The sequence below is a fragment of the Pristiophorus japonicus genome, chromosome 19 (genome assembly GCF_044704955.1).
Source record: "Pristiophorus japonicus isolate sPriJap1 chromosome 19, sPriJap1.hap1, whole genome shotgun sequence".
NCBI lineage: Eukaryota > Metazoa > Chordata > Chondrichthyes > Pristiophoridae > Pristiophorus > Pristiophorus japonicus.
Window position 1 is genome coordinate 91,997,743 of NC_091995.1, and position 16,835 is coordinate 92,014,577.

Here is a 16,835-nt window from a genome sequence, read left to right on the forward strand (position 1 = left end):
CCAACAACGGGAACATTCTTCCTGCACCTAACCTGTCCAATCGAGACAGAATTTTATATCTTTCTATGAGATCCCTTCTCATTCTTCTAAATTCCATTGAATACAAGCCTAGTCGATCCAATCTTTCTTCATATGTCAGTCCTGTCACCCAGGGAATACTCTCATATTCTATTTTCCCCTCCTAATTAAACCCTTTGTCCTCCTCTGATGAATTCTAAATTTCTCCTAGTCCTCAGATTTGCTGCTTTTTTTGGCCAATTTATATGCCTCCTTCTTAGATTTAACACTATCCCTAATTTCCCTTGTTAGCCACAGTTGAGCCACCTTCCCCGTTTTATTTTTACGCCAGACAGGGATGTACAATTGTTGAAGTTCATCCATGTAATCTTTAAATGTCTGCCATTGCCTATCCACCGTCAATTCTTTAAGTATCATTTGCCAGTCTATCCTAGCCAATTCATGTCTCATACTGTCGAAGTTATCTTTCTTTAAGTTCAGGAATCTATCTATCTCAGTCTTGAAAGCTCCAATTTTCCTAGCATCCACAACATTTTGGGAGAGAGAGTTCCAAGTTGCGACTAACCTTTGTGTGGAAAAAGTGCTTTCTGACTTTGTTGCTGAATAGCCCAGCTCTAATCTTATCCCCTTGTTCTTGATTCTCCTATGTTTACCACTCCATGATTGTCAAACACTAATTCTAATTGTCTGTCTTTCTCACCAACTCGGTTTGGAGTCTAAAGTATTGTGATTAATTCTGACCTCTTGTGCAACCCTGAATTCCTTCACTCCACCATTGGTGGCCGTGCCTTCAGCTGTCTGAGCCCTAAGCTCTGGAATTCCCTCCTGAAACCTCTTCACCTCTCTACCGCTCCCTCCTCCTTTAGGATGCTTCTAAAACCTATCTCTCATTTGTCCTCATTTCTCTTTACGTGACTCGATGTCAAATTTTGACTGATTAGGCTCCCGTGAAGCGCCTTCGGACATTTTACTACATTAAAGGCGCTATATAAATGCAAGATGTTGCTGTAGGGTTCTGCATGATCCGACCAAAACAATTTCTGACATTCAATCATTCCCTCTTGGCAGTGAAGATAACCTTTTTTACATTGAAACATTAACAAATTATCCATGGCTCCCTTGAACTATTATACACTGAGAGATGTTCAACATATACAAACAATGAATGATGGACAGTTAAAGACCCTCTGGTCCACCCAGCCTGTCCCACACAATTGCAAAAACTTGTGTATCACAATATATACACCCTACCCAACCCGAAACTATCAGATCTCCTGGAAGAGGCGAAAAGCCAGATAAAAACCCAGGTCAATTTGGAGAACAAAATCTGGGAAATTCCTCTCTGGCCCATCTAGGTGATCAGAACTAGTCCAGGAAATCACTCTGGCTCTGAATTCCCTGAAGGAGCTTCCTTTTGTGAGATGTGAAATCCACCCCAACCAGAAACAAGTAATTCATTGATATTGCTAAGACTGTCTAATAACACAACTGAGATAACAGTGCTCCTAATATCGGCCGACTCCATCACTGCCTCAGCTCATTTGCTGCTGAAACCCTCATCCACGCCTTTGCTAAACTTGACAATTCCAATGCACTCCTATCCGGCCTCCTAATTTCCATCTTCCACAACCTTATGCTCATCCAGATCTCTGCTGCCCATATCCTAACCCGCACCAAGTTCCATTCACCAAACATCCTTGTGCTTGCTGATATACATTGGCTCCCAGTTAAGCAACGCCTTAATTTTTTAATTCTCATCTTTGTTTCCAAATCCCTCCATGGCCTCGCCCCTCCCTATCTCTGTAACCTCCTACAGCCCCACAACCTCCCCAAGATATCTGCACTCCTCTAATTCTGGCCTCTTACACATCACTGATTTTAATTGCTCCACCATTGGTGGCCATGCCTTCAGCTGCCTCTGTATCTCTCTTCCTTCATTTAAGACGCTCCTGAAACGCTATCTCTTTGACCAAGCTTTTGGGCATCTGCCCTAATATCTCCTTATGTGACTCGGTGTCAAATTTTCTTCCGTAAGTGCCTTGAGATGTTTTACTACGCTAAAGGCACTATCTAAATGCTGTTGTTGTTGAGCTGATCTGTGACAATGAGACCATGAAAAAGATAGTCACTAATAAATCCAATAGGGAATTCAGGAGAAACTTATTTACCTAACGAGTGATGAGCATGTTGAACTCGCTGCCACAAGGAATAGTTGAGGAGAATGGCGTAGATGCAGTTAAGGGGAAGCTGGATAAACACATGAGGGATAAGGGAATAGAAGGATATGCTGATAAGGTTAGATGAAGAGGGGTGGGAGGAAGTTCGTATGGAGCATAAACGTCAGTATAGACCAGCTGGGCTGAATGGACTGGTTCTGTGCTGTACATTCTATGTAATTCTATGTAATGAGAGCACCGATGTACAAAGCTATCACTAATATGGGCTGGATTCGGCTAAAGTGAGGCTAGAGCTGTCATCGCAGGTAGGATCTAGCTGGACTTTTGGCTCGTTTGTGCCTCTGTTTACGCCCAGAGGGGCGGTAAAGGGTGTTCCTAGGCGTAACACCGGGTGGCCAGCTTTTATTCGGCTTATGGTTTGTGGCGGCGCAAAAACTTACCACCCCGCCCTCTAGTTTCACTGAGATCATGACGTCAATCGTCGCTCAGCGCTCCACTAGCGCCCCGGATTCAAATTTCGGCCCTAACGCCCCATTATACGCCCACCCCAGGAAACGTCTGAAAAACCAGGCGTTCCCAGGGTGCAGCAGGCGGGATTGGCAGCATTTTTAAATGGAGGGATGAGGATTCTACATCGCAGGTCACATTGACTGCAACGGTTGTGTGAAGCTCCAACTTGCAAACGGCAATTTTATCTGCCATTACAGTGCCCTTACAAGGTTGAGTGAAAAAAATTAATGGTGGCATTACCAGTTCGCCAGCGTATCATGCTCCATGCTATCGCCAGGCAGCGTCAAGCTAGAAGAAGGGCTCTTGGCCATGTCGGTCCATAGATAAGGAAAGGCCAAAGACATCTGGAATACTATGCGACCCCATAAAGGCACATCTCCGGCAAACGTTGGAATGATGCACAAGACACCAACGGCAAATGATGAATCATAAATTTTACTGCAACAAAATGTTACCCCCCACCAAAATAAAACCATACAACATATAACGTTATGCTGCAGGGCACTGAACAGCAATGAAGTTCCTTAAATCGCCAAAACTTTTTTAACAACGCGATTTTTGGCTCGGGCGCAAAAATGTCTTTGTGTAACGCCTAATTTTGCACCCCGATCATGAAACCTCATTTTTGCCGAATTTTGCAGACGAGGGCGCAAATTTTTTCCAGACGGTATCAGGACCACCCTGCCGCCATTACCGCCCCGAGATCTCAACAGCCGAAAGTCAGCCCCTAACGTTAGCATACGTGAATTGCAGCCCTGCTATCTCAGTTGTTGTCAAATGCAAACTTTGTACTGGAGATCAGGCTGTCATAGTGTTCAGAATTTTTTTAAACAAAGGAACATTATTAATTTGATTTACCAAAGAAAAAAATGAACAGATAAACACAGCAGGCAAGAAACAAGATTCGAAAGTACACTGTCACATCCCACCAGAGTGCAGGACAATCCAAGGGAGGGGAGATGGAAGCAGAATGTGAGAAAAAAGCAAGATTTAAAAAATAAATGATTATTTGAGCTTCAAGCACAAAAGAAAACAGAAAATAAATTGGAAAAAGTAAAAAATAAAGCATGAATATATGTGGGAAAAAAGAGAAAAAACACAGAGGTATAGCAACAAAAATCACAGACTTCCTGAACTCCAAAGAAAGGCGAGAGGGAAAATCTTGTGTTACCTGTGAGGCGGTGGAGAAGTTAATGGAATGAAGCATCGAGAGTGTTAAAGAGGCGGCTCCTGGCGGGTTTATTTTTGTGCCATCAGCTAGAGTTGGCTGAAAAGTTGAACTTGATCCCGAGGAGGGGCTGGCTGCAAAACGATATACTGTTTAATATTGCGAGAGAGAAAAAAACACTCACACACACACACACTCACACGCTCTTGTTCCCCCCACCCGCTCTTTCCAAAAAAGCATGCAGAGATCCCGGGTCAGTCTTACCGTGAAGACCTGCAGAGCAGCAGCAGCAGCAACATGTCAAAGCTGCAGCTCCCTCGCTTCTGATCAACGGGGGTAAAGGACGGGTCCACCCCTCCAGTGGAGAGACCATGGAGAAAGCGCTGTGCAACTATGAGAAGAGCTATGACCTGTGCAGCCAGAGCCACCACGAGTGCTGCGAGAGGGTGGTCATCAACGTCTCCGGGCTCCGCTTCGAGACCCAGATCAAGACCCTTCGCCAGTTCCCCGACACCCTCCTCGGAGACCCCCAGAGGAGGATCCGCTACTTCGACCCACTGAGGAACGAGTACTTCTTCGACCGCAACCGGCCGAGCTTCGACGCGATCCTGTACTACTACCAGTCCGGCGGGAGGTTGAAACGACCCAACAGCGTCTCCCTGGAGGTCTTCATGGAAGAGCTGAGGTTCTACGAGTTGGGGGACGAGGCGGTGACTCGGTTCCGCGAGGATGAGGGCTTCATCAAAGAAGAGGAGAGGCCATTGCCCGACAACGAGTTTCAGAGGCAGCTGTGGTTGCTCTTTGAGTACCCCGAGAGCTCATCGCCTGCCAAAGTTGTTGCTATCATTTCAGTACTGGTCATTCTGATCTCCATCGTGGTCTTCTGTTTGGAGACCCTGCCTGAATTCAGCGACGCCAAGGACCCCACCTTGCCTGCGCACCCCCATCGAGGGAACAGCACCCACTTAGAGGACTCGGGCAACCCCTTCCACGACCCCTTCTTTGTGGTGGAGACCATGTGCATTTGCTGGTTCTCCTTCGAACTCTTCCTCAGGTTCATAGTCTGCCCCAGCAAGCCTGCCTTCTTCAAGAACATCATGAACATCATCGATTTTGTGGCCATCATCCCCTACTTTGTGGCCCTGGGCACCGAGTTTGCCAGACAGCGTGGGGTGGCCCAACCAGCCATGTCTCTTGCCATCCTCAGAGTCATCCGTTTGGTCAGGGTCTTCAGAATCTTCAAACTCTCCAGACACTCCAAGGGTCTGCAGATCTTGGGGCAGACTCTGAAAGCTAGCATGAGGGAGCTGGGTCTCCTGATCTTCTTCCTCTTCATCGGGGTAATCCTCTTCTCCAGTGCTGTCTACTTTGCTGAGTCGGAAGATGAAAACACCATCTTCACCAGCATCCCCGAAGCATTTTGGTGGGCGGTTGTCACAATGACGACCGTGGGGTATGGAGACATGAGCCCCCTGACCCTTGGAGGCAAGATTGTGGGATCCCTCTGTGCCATTGCTGGCGTGCTCACCATCTCCTTGCCGGTACCCGTGATTGTCTCCAACTTCAGCTACTTCTACCACCGGGAGATCGAAAGTGAGGATCAGACCCAGTATTCACACGTGACGACGTGCCCCTACCTGCCCCCGAGCCCCAAAACACAATCGCTGACTGGGAAAAGCACCGAGGTGGAAGATGATCTTATTGACAGTTACTGCGCACCTATGCAAAATGACATTTTGGATGGTTTTTGCCCCACTGACAGTGGGCACCCGGAATCCACCAGCTCGCCGAACAGGAATCCCTTGGTCACCCAAGTTTGACTTGATTCCCCCTTTTCGTAGCTGCTTAAACGTCAATGCAAAAACAAAAAAATCAAAATGCATCACTTCATCTACACTTAACTCCGGGGTCGATCGGTTCACTCCAGCAATGCAACAGTGGGGTGGGGGGTGGGGGGGGAGGAATCGATTAATCTTGCAGCCAGATAACCATAACCGTGCTTAAGGAGAGACAAAACAAGCTTGTAAAAATTCAAAACAGAAAGTCTGACTTATTGACTCGTGTTTTGGGAAGGGGAGGGAGGAACAGTGGGCTGTCGATGTCAGTATTTCTCTTCAAGGTAGGAAGATTCAGGATCACTATTGGCTGCTGAGGCCTCAGATTGCAGAAGGAAAGCGGCAACATGTTTCTCCCAATGGACTGTCCTATTTATTATTATTTTTTAAAGCGTGCAAGGTGCAAATTGCATGGGTATTTGCTGATATTTATTTATCCGGAATAAAACAAAAGGACTTGGCAGGTTGTTGGCAGTAGTATTTGTAACTTCTAACTTGTTTCAGTGCAATGTAAAAATCTTCAACGAATTGTGCAGTCTGTGTTGGTAAAGGTCCCCCTCCCCTCTCATGGTCCCCATCGCGATATGATTCAATTAGCCAAAGACATGTGCTACCAGTTTGTAATATAAGTACAGTTGATTGAATCCAGGGCTCCATTCCGTTCAAAATGACAGTGCTTTAGTATACAAATATTGCAGTCGAGTATCCCGCATTTGGGGACATTGCAGGCGTCAGCACACCCGAAGTGCAATGGGCTAGCCTCGTTCTGGAAGAACCACCTTGTTGGTCATGGTTACTCCCCTGCCAAGTATACAACGGTGTCAACTGTGGCTCAGATGGTAGCACTCTCGCCCCTGGTTCAAGCCCCACTCCAGAGACTTGAAGCACAGAACCCAGTCTGACACTCCAATGCCAGTACTGAGGGAGTGCCGCACTGTCGGAGGTGCCGTCTTTCAGATGAGACGTTAAACTGAGGCCCGCCTGCCCTCTTGGTGGTCGCAAAGGATCCCGTCACGCTATTTCGAAGAAGAGCAGGGGAGTTCTCCTCAGTGTCCTGGCCAATATTTATCCCCCAACCAACATCACTAAAAAATAGATTATCTGATTAATTATCACATTGATGTTTGTGGGAGCTTGCTGTGCACAAAATTGTCTGTGGCATTTCCTACGTTATAACAGTGACTGAACTTCAAAAGTACTTTATTGGCTATAAAGCGCTTTGGGATGTCCTGGGTTAGTGAAAGGCGCGATAAAAATGCAAGTTCTTTCTTTACAACCTGCAGAGCTAGGCAGAGATGAGGAGAAAAATTTCATTCTATTTGCTGATCCCATTGAATAACATCTCTTTGGGGGAGGGTGGATTTTTTATCCTTGTCCTCTTACCTGCAGAATCCCCATGCCCCATTCCTTGGCAGGATAAAGGAAAGAGAGCAAAATTCCCCACTGAGGGACTCCCTATCAGTTCATTTAACCTTCCCAATCCTCAGGGTAGATGCTGAGAGGTTGTTTCCCCCGGGTTGGAGTGTCTAGAACCAGGGGTCATAGTCTCAGGATAAGGGGTCAGCCATTTAAATCAGAGATGAGGAGGAATTTTTTCACTCAGAGGGTCGTGAATCTTTGGAATTCTCTGCCTCACGTGGCTGTGGATGCTGAGTCTCTGAATATATTCAAGGCTGAGATCGATAGATTTTTGCAGTCGAGGGGAATCAAGGAGATCGGGCGGGAAAGTGGAGTGGAGGTCGATGATCAGCCATGATCTTATTGAATGGCGGAGCAGGCTCGAGGGGCCGTATGGCCTACTCCTGCTCCTATTATGTTCTTAAAATCACTTCTTCCTTAAAAACAAAGTAACATAACATGGTGTTCACTCTATGTGATTTATAGTGGGACCTGCTACTCAAAGTGCAATTGTAGTGATCAGGTAAATGGGCGGGGGGAGGAAACTTCTACTGGGCCTGAGTTGGTAACTAGAGGACATAAAATTAATTAAACAGACAAAGAGGGAGGTTAGGAGCAATTATTTCATGCAGAGGGTTGTTAGAAGGTAGAATGCCCGACCAGAAACAGTGGTGGCAGCAGAATCTGTTATAGCTTTCAGAAGCTAAATATTTGATTAAATTTTTTTTTAAAGGGTGAATGGCAGGGAAATGGAATTAAGTGGCTCGTTCAGAGAGCAGGCTTCCCTGTGTGCTGTAAAAAAAACGAACCTATTCTGGCCCATATCCTTCCCTATCTCAAATCTCTCACTTCTCGTTCTATCTAAGTAAATCAAGGGATATGGGGATCGGGTGGGAAAGTGGAGTTGAGGTAGAAAGGTCAAGAATTATCTTATTGAATGGCAGAGCAGGCTCGAGGGGCTGTATGGCCTACTCCAGCTCCTACTTCTTATATTCTTATCATATTTGAAGTGTATTTTCAAACATTTCCCAGCCCTGCAGATCCTGCATTAACCAGTCAATGAAATTATATATTTTGAAAAATGTAAAAACTGTGCATGCATTTTATGAAGATATTTAAAAAACATGGCCAGTTTTCTACTTTTATTCTCACCCCTGTTTTCAATTCCCTCCATGGCCCTCGCCCCTCCCTATCTCTGTAATCTCATCCAGCCCCACCACCGCCAGTCCCCACCGCCCCCCCCACCCAGCGAGATGTCTGCGCTCTGCTAATTCTGTCCTCTTGAGCATCCCTGATTATAATCGCTCCACCATCGGTGGCCGTGCCTTCTGTTGCCTGGGCCCCAAGCTCTGGAACTCCCTGCCCAAATCTCTCCGTCTCTCTTTCCTCATTCAAGACACTCCTTAAAACCTACCTCTTTGACCAAGCTTTTGGTCACCTGCGCTAATTTCTACTTATGTGGCTTGGTGCCAAATTGTTTTATTTCATAATACTCCAATGAAGCGCCGTGGGACGTTTCACTACGTTAAAGGTGCTATATAAACACAAGTTGTTGTTTTATATTCAAGAAGCAGAAAACTGCTAAGTGTCACTAACGTTGCTTCAGATGTAGGAAGGATTGGAACAGCCCTTGAGGCTGTTGGTGGCCGTGCCTTTCTCATTATTGTTGACTGTCGGTGCAGATTAGAGCAGCAGTAACTTGCATTTATACGTCCCAAGGCTTTTCACAGGAACGTAATCAGACAAACATTTAACACCGAGCCACATAGCGTGACATTAGGACAGGTGCGGTAGGTGTAATGTATGCACCTGTGAGTATGCTCACAGGTTTGTAGCGCTGTTGAACCTACAGTCAGAATAATCTGAAAACGCCCAATCTTGTCTCATCTATGAAGCTAAGCAGAGTCAGGCCTGGTTAGTACTTGGATGGGAGGCCACCTGGGAATACCAGGTGTAGTAGGCTTTAGTCTGGAAGAGTCCGTATTCCACATTTTTACTGAATGTGTGAGGTTGCAGCCCCTGTTCCACTATTTAAAGGGGCTGCTCCTGAAATTCTGGTTGCACTTCAGTCCCACACTCCTGATCTTCAGGCACCCTGTGCGGAGGGGAGCGGGTAGGTCCGAGGGCCTCCTCGTAGGACTGCTCCTGGGCACGGCCAAGGGTGCCATCAGCCGGTCCAGGCAGCGGGCGGTCGAGGGGGTCGTTCAGCCTGACTGCCTGCCTCTCTTCCGCGCCTACACCCGGGCCAGGGTGTCCTTAGAGATGGAGCACGCGGTGTCCACCGGTACGCTCGCGGTCTTCCGCGAGAGGTGGGCGCCGGAGGGACTGGAGTGCATCATCACCCCTGGCAACCAAATTTTAATTTGATTTTATATATTTTAAAGTTTAATTTGTTTAATTGCCGGATTTTTAGTACCCCCCCTACCCTTTTATAGGGGGCACTTGTAAACTTTATGATTTTATTGCCCAAAAAAAAATCACAGAACCCCCCCCCCAAAAAGTTAAAAAAAACAAATAGGGGGCACTTGATTTAATGTTTATTTTGTCTCCCCCCCCCCCCCCCCCGCAAAAAGAGTTGTAGAGCTGTTGGCCATCCTCGTCTGCCGTTCGGACACGCCATGGCGCACCATCTTGCAGTCCGGAGGAGGCGGGGGTCCCCAATGGAGTGCTCTCTATGCGGGAATCCTCCCTTTATTTATCGGGGACTTGGCCTGGAGGGTGGTGCACGGAGCAGTCCCATGCAATAAGTTTTTAAGTCGGTTCTCCCGGACTCCCGGGCCGCCTGCAATTTCTGCGGTCTGGAGGAGTCCGTGTTCCATGTTTATGTACGTTGTGTGAGGTTGCAGCGCCTCTTCCATTATTTGAAGGGGCTGCTCCTCAAAGTCTGGTTGCACTTCAGTCCCATGCTCCTGATCTTTGGGCACCCTGTGCAGAGTGGAGCGGGCAGGTCGGAAGGTCTCCTCGTAGGACTGCTCCTGGGCATGGCCAAGCTGGCCATCAGCCAGTCCAGGCAGCAGGCAGTCGAGGGGGTCATTCAGCCCGACATGCCTGCCTCTCTTCCCCGCTTACATCCGAGCCCGGGTGTCCCTGGAGATGGAGCACGCGATGTTCACCGGTACGCTCGTGGCCTTCCACGAGAGGTGGGCACCGGAGGGACTGGAGTGCATCATCACCAAATTTTAATTTGATCTGTTTAATGTCTAAAGTTTAATTTGTTCATTTGTTGTTTTTGGTGCCCCTTTAATAAGGGGGCATTTGATTTGAAGGTGTAACTAAAATAGTTGTAGAGCTATTGAGTTGGGAGTGGCTTAGCCAGTCACGTGATGTTTACAAGACTCAATAAAACCCCAGCCAGTTGGATTCGGGGGATCCACGATGAGGCAGGCGGTTGTGAGCCTGGTGGATGAACTGGTAATGTATAATGTGATTGTTAAACTTTTGTTAATAAACCAATTAGTTCTTAATAGCAATGTGTTGCTATGAATTCTTAAGCCAAAGAATTTATGAAGCAAATACGTTACAGTAGGTTTTAAGGAGTGTCAAAGGAGGAGAGAGAGGTAGAGAGTCTGAGAGGTTGAAGGAGGGAATTCCATAGCATGGGGCCTAGACAGTTGAAGGTACGGCCGCCAATGGTGGGGCAAAGGAAATCAAGGATGCGCAGGAGACCAGAATTGGAGGAGCGCGGAGATCTCAGAGGGTTGTAGGGCTAGAGGAGGTTAGAGATAGTGAAAGGCGAGGGATCTGAGCATAAGAATTTGAACAGCATGAATGTATTTATCATAGAGAATGCCACTGACGGCAATACTGCTGTTAAAGGTATCCGTACAATTTAAATGACCTGGCACCAGTGCTATCAGAAACATCTAAACCCTCCCATGGACCTATCAGTCCATACAGGCCAATAATGCGCTGTGCCACAGCTGCCACTGCAGGTGGTTCTGCAATTTGAATTGGGATACAAGTGAACTCTTTGGAAATTGCCTTATCGAAAACTCGGCTGCCCGTGTCCTAATTCGCACCAAGTCCTGCTCACCCATCACCCCCTGACCTACATTGGCTCCCGGTTAAGCAACACCTCGATTTCAAAATCCTCATCCTTATTTTCAAATCCCTCCATGACCTCACCCCCTCCCTATCTCTGTAATCTCCTCCAGCCCCACAACCCCCCCTGCCCCGAGATATCTGCGCTCCTCTAATTCTGCCCTCTTCAGCATCCCTGATTATAATCGCTCAACCATCGGTGGCCGTGCCTTCTGTTGCCTGGGCCCCAAGCTCTGGAGCTCCCTCCGTAAACCTCTCCGCCTCTCTACCTCTCTTTCCTCCAAGATGCTCCTTAAAACCTACCTGTTTGACCATGCCTGCGCTAATTTCTACTTTTGCAGATCAGTGTCAAATTTTTTATCTCATAATACTCATGTGAAGCGCCTTGGGACGTTTCACTACATTAAAGGTGCTATATAAATACAAGTTGCTTTTATATATAGTGCAAAACTGGAGCTGAGGCGTCCATCGACTTGGCTTCTGTTTATAATTCACATGGCTCTAACTCTAAAATACTAACGTCTCAAATTGAAAGAAAGAAGTTGCATTTATAAAGCGCCTTTCACGACCTCAGGACGTCCCAAACACTTTACAGCCAATGAAGTACTTCTGAGGTGTAGTCACTGTTGTAATGTAGGAAACGTGGCAGCCAATTTGTGCACAGCAAGCTCCCGCAAACAGCAAGGTGATAATGACCAGATCATCTGTTTTTAGTGATGTTGTGTTGAGGGATAAATATTGGCCCCAGAACACTGGGGAGAAGTTCTCTGAATCAATGACTTTCATTAGCAGCATACTCCTCAGTTAGTGCGGAAAATGAGTATCAGGTATTTTAGAATTCACTTCTGAACTGCAAGTCAGAGGAAGTCTTATTTAAATTGTGCAGTTCTCTGCTCAGATCGCACCTTGAGTACTGTGAGCATTTTTGGGCGCCAAGTCACAAGTGAGACATTCAAGCACTGGGAAGTGGTGCAGGAAATGCCACAAGGTTGATGCCTGAGCCAGAGAATTAAGTTCTGAGGAAAGACTGAGTGGGAAACTTGGGCTCTTCAGCCTGGAGAAGAGTGGATAATTGTAGAAGTATACAAGATATTAAACAACATAGAGAGAAGGTAAATCTGGAACAACACTTCAAAGTAAGCAAAGGCATTGAAACAAGAGAGCATAGATTCAAACTGGCAAAAGAACAATTCGGACAGACATTAGCAAGAAATGCTTCAATTAAAGACTGATCAACCAGTCGAATGGGAGGCTAATGCATGCAAAACCTTGGAATCACTTTATTGGATGCTATGATGGGGAAGGTTGCAGACGTTCGAGGGGAATGAGTTAAGATGGCCCAAATGGACGTCCTCATCTGTATTTATCTTGTGATTCTGACAACTTGGAATTGCTGCCAGTTTTCAAAATGGGCAACCAGGGTCTGTTTCCCAACTCCCACTCAGCTACGTCTTCTACAGCTAGACTAATGTGAGGGAACTTTGGTGAAGGAAATTTTAAAAAGAAATTGAAAGTCAATCCACATTTATGAGTGTAGAATTATATGGAATCTACAGGGTCGTTGCTGAGAGGCTGTTCCCCCGGGCTGGGGAGGCTACAACTAGGGATCTCAGTTTCAGAATAAGGGGTTGGCCATTTAGGACTGAGATGAGGAGAAATTTCTTCACTCAGAGGGTTGTGAATCTCTGGAATTCTCTACCCCAGAGGGCTTTAGAGGCTCAGTCGGTGAGTATATTCAAGACAGAGATAGATAGATTTTTGGACAGCAAGGGAATCAAGGAATGAGGGGACAGTGCGGGAAAGTGATGTTGGGGTAGAAGATCAGCCATGACCTTACTGAATGACTAAACAAACTCGAAGGGCCGAATAGCCTACTTCTGCATCTATTTCTTATGTTCTTACAGAACAGAACAGAAACAGCCCACTGGTCTATGCCGGTGTTCATACTCCACTCGCGCCTCCTCCCACTCTGATTACCTCCTGCCAACCTGCCCCCATATCGCTCTATTCCCTTCTCCCTCATGTACACACTATGATGTGGGTGTGTACGTGCACAAGGCTCACCCATAAGAAGGGATTTCTACATTTTTATTTAAACTTTATATAGAATAAACAACACAACAACAGATCCTTCAGCCCAACTGGTCCATGCCAGTGTTTAGGCTCCACACGAGCCTCCTCCCACCCCTACTTCATTTAACCCCATCACCATATCGTTCTATTCCTTTCTCCCTCATGTGTTTGTCTAGCTTCCCCTTAAATGCATCGATACTATTCGCCTCAACCACACCCTGTGGCAGCGAGTTCCACATTCTCACCACTCTCTGGGTAAAGAAGTTTCTCCTGAATTCCCCATTGGATTTATTAGTGACTGTCTGATATTGATGGCCCTTAGCGTTGGTCTCGTTCTGAAAACACATTTTAATTCAGGGGGGGTCCGAATTAAGGTGGATGTGTGGAGTAGTAATAAGGTGGGAGCAACCAGAGAGGTGCTAGAAACATTTTGGGATTGGGTAGTGGAGTTTGCGTTTATTGATTAAGGAACCGATTAAGAAGCTCCTTCAAAAAAGAAGCTCTAAATTTATGCTGGTCTTTATCTAAGGTTTAGGACAACACGAAATCCAGGTGCATTTGATTGATTTGGATTATTTAGTGTCACAAAAGGATATTGGGTTCAGCAAAATTAGCTGTGAATCTGTTTGCCTTTTACAATACTAAACATTTTAAGCACTCTCCAGCTCCACTTCCAGATACCCCGATGCTGAAAAAAGGATTTCTGAGAAGATTCTAAACAGTTATGTTCCCATTGAGTGGTCTCCCATTTCTCCCCGCCCTTGAAAAATACCATCTTTGTATGTTGTCAGCCAATGGCTTAGTGGGTAGCATTCTCGCCTCTGGAGTCAGAAGGTTGTGATTTCAAGTCCCACTCCAGGGACTGAAGCACAAAAATATAGGCTGGCACTCCAGTTCCGTGCTGAACAAGTGCTGCACTGTCAGAGGTTTCGTCTTTTGGATGAGATGTTAAACTGAGGCCCTGTCTGTTCTCTCAGGTGGACCTAAAATATTCTATGGCACAATTTTGAAGAAGAGCATGGGAATTATCCCTGGTGCCCTAGCCAATATTTATCCCTCAATCAACATCACTGAAACAGATTATCTGGTCATTATCATATTACTGTTTGTTGGAACTTGCTGTGCGCAAATTGGCTCCTGTGTTTTCTACTTTACAATAGTGACTACACTTCAAAAAGTACTGCATTGGCTGTAAAACGCTTTGGGACATCTTGTGTCGTGAAAGGCGCTATATAAATGCAAGTCTTTTTTTTACACTCAGACTTTGAATAGGCTTGTGTGTGTGTACACCAAAAATCCTGGGGCACTCTTCCCCAAAAGACTCTAGATGCTGGGTGTCAATTGGAAGACTGAGATCAATTAATTTCTGTTGGGTAAGGGCTTTAAGGGATATGGATTAAAGGCGTGTAAATGGGGTTGAGGTACAGATCAGCTATGTTCTGACTGAACGGCAGAACAAGCTCGAGGGGCTGAATGGCCTAGTCCTGTCCTTAAGTATATGCTACAGATAATTACATACAAGGGACATGGTAATATATACTATTGTGTTCCTAACACAGATGAGGCTGCACACAGGGAGGTTAAAGTAACAGTGACCTCAGTCTTTAATAAGACACTCCAGAGTGAGGAACAGGCCTTAGGGGCCGGCTTATATACAATGCTCCCAAAGGATGATGGGATCCCTTGGGACTTCAGGGGATGAGCTCCCTGGTGGCGAAACATGGGAGTGCATGCTTTACAGATACACAACATATACGATTTTACGTGTCTGCATTGTTGGCAGGGAATTTTACACATATATCTGCCAATCATTGAGGTCGTGCTCCGGATTTTCTGTCCTTTTAAATTAATGGATGAAAAATCTTGGGCAGCTTAGTCGTGATTTTCCAATATGCTGCCGACAGCGCAAAGATGGAAAATCGTTCCGACAGCACATGCACAAATAATAATTGAGCGGACTCACATATTTTTAGCAGCAAACTAAATTTATAGGTTTCTTATTAATCGGAGCTTAATAGGAAACTGCGGCAAAGTTTCAGGTTAGAGCTACAGGCTATAATGTTGGGAATAAGTCGTCCACTCAGACTTTGCATAGGCTTGTGTGTGTGAACAGCAAAATCCTTGGTCACTCTTCCCCAAAAGACTGGATACTGGGGGTCAATTAAAAGACTGAGATCAATTAATTTCTGTTGGGTAAGGGCAGTGTAATAATTCAGGCAGAACCTTTGCACCCAAAAACGAACAAATGTGGGGAATAAGTTATGAGGGACGACCACAAACGCAGACAGTATAAATGTGTCATGTATTCAACCAGCATTGTAACCCATGTATAATCTTACCTAAGTTGAACACTGTGAACAATGACCACTAGGTGGGAGACACTCCTAACCTGAGCCTTCAGGTACAAAAGGGGAAGCTCCACCCACCTTCATCACTTGGAGTGCTAAGGAATAAAGGACAGGTCACAGACTGACCTTCTCTCAAGCATGGGCCTCGTGTGCATTTATACTGTATAGTAAGGACCTATCAATGGCGACGAGAAACTGGGATTTAAACCATGCAAGCATGGCCACTAGCAGAACAGACGAGAGGTACTGTGTTAAGGAATGGTTGGGACAGAGATTCAACATTGTTAAAGCAGCACACAGTTCTCCAGGCAGACAAGGGCAGTCGGGCATGCGCCAACATGTAGTCAAACCCAGAGGGGGAGTTCGACAGAGACAATGGCAAGCTGAACGGCGATTCACACCATTGCAAGGGACAATGCGGCCAATAATGGGGCCATCAACACCTGTTAATGGCGCACTCAAGGACAATAACAGGGGCAGTCAGGGACGATCGACTGGCAAGGGACCTTTTGTTTCAAACAGCAGCTCATGTTGGAGGCGTGGAGGCACACACTTAGCTGGAGTTTGCAGAGGTGAGCAAAATACCTGCAGAAATTGCAGAAATGAACGCTGGGGGAAATCGCTGGAAGCTGAAGTTCAGCGAGTTCATGTGGAGCACGTATACAGTTCATACACCAGGACGCCACCGATAATGATGATAGTGCTCCTCCATGGCATCCCAGTATCAATGGAGCTAGACACGGGGGCCAGCCAGTCTCTGATGGGTATCAAACAGTTCGAAAAGTTGTGGGCGTCCAAGGTCAGGAGGCCAAAATTATCGCCGATTGACGCACAGCTACGGACTTACACAAAGCAGATCATTCCGGTGCTAGGCAGCGCCACTGTAGTCGTGACCCACAAAGATTCGGAGAACAGGTTGCCACTCTGGATTGTCCCAGGGGACGGTCCCGCACTACTGGGGAGGAGTTGGCTTGCTGTCATGAAATGGGGCGATGTCAATGCAATTTCCTCTGTGGAGCGAGTATCATGCTCACAGATCCTGCACAAATTTAACTCACTATTTCAACCCGGCATCGGCACTTTCATGGGGGCCAAGGTAGTGATTCACATAAACCCGGACGCCAGGCCAGTACACCACAAGGCCAGAGCGGTGCCGTACATGATGCGGGAAAAGATAGAAGATGAATTGGACCGCCTGCTGAGGGAAGGCATCATCTCGCCAGTCGAATTCAGTGACTGGGCGAGCCCGATTGTGCCAGTGCTCAAG

The 16,835-nt window shown here is 46.5% G+C and overlaps 2 protein-coding genes and 1 pseudogene across 10 annotated transcripts in view; 1 reads left to right on the plus strand and 2 right to left on the minus strand.

Moving 5' to 3' along the window:
• The window catches only part of LOC139230043 (synaptotagmin-1-like), a 383,490-nt gene that overhangs the window by 167,022 nt on the left and 199,633 nt on the right, over nucleotides 1-16,835 (minus strand). The window contains exon 3 of one of the 9 annotated variants that reach the window (XM_070861808.1): nucleotides 3,877-4,007. The exons of 6 other annotated variants lie outside the window; for them this stretch is intronic. The gene's annotated coding sequence lies outside the window, so the exon portion shown is untranslated. Of the gene's footprint in view, nucleotides 1-3,876; nucleotides 4,008-16,835 lie in introns of those variants that run through there. 2 more of the 9 variants (XM_070861804.1, XM_070861806.1) reach the window with 2 other exon arrangements.
• LOC139230042 (potassium voltage-gated channel subfamily A member 1-like) lies at nucleotides 4,041-6,169 on the plus strand. Its single transcript, XM_070861799.1, has one exon. It carries the CDS (start codon nucleotides 4,245-4,247, stop codon nucleotides 5,691-5,693), a length of 1,449 nt encoding a protein of 482 aa, XP_070717900.1. The 5' UTR covers nucleotides 4,041-4,244; the 3' UTR covers nucleotides 5,694-6,169.
• LOC139230756 (U1 spliceosomal RNA) lies at nucleotides 6,390-6,524 on the minus strand (annotated as a pseudogene).

Bases quoted from the DNA above. Each gene is read 5' to 3' on its own strand.
- LOC139230042 (XM_070861799.1), top strand. From the start codon at position 4,245: ATGGAGAAAGCGCTGTGCAACTATGAGAAGAGCTATGACCTGTGCAGC.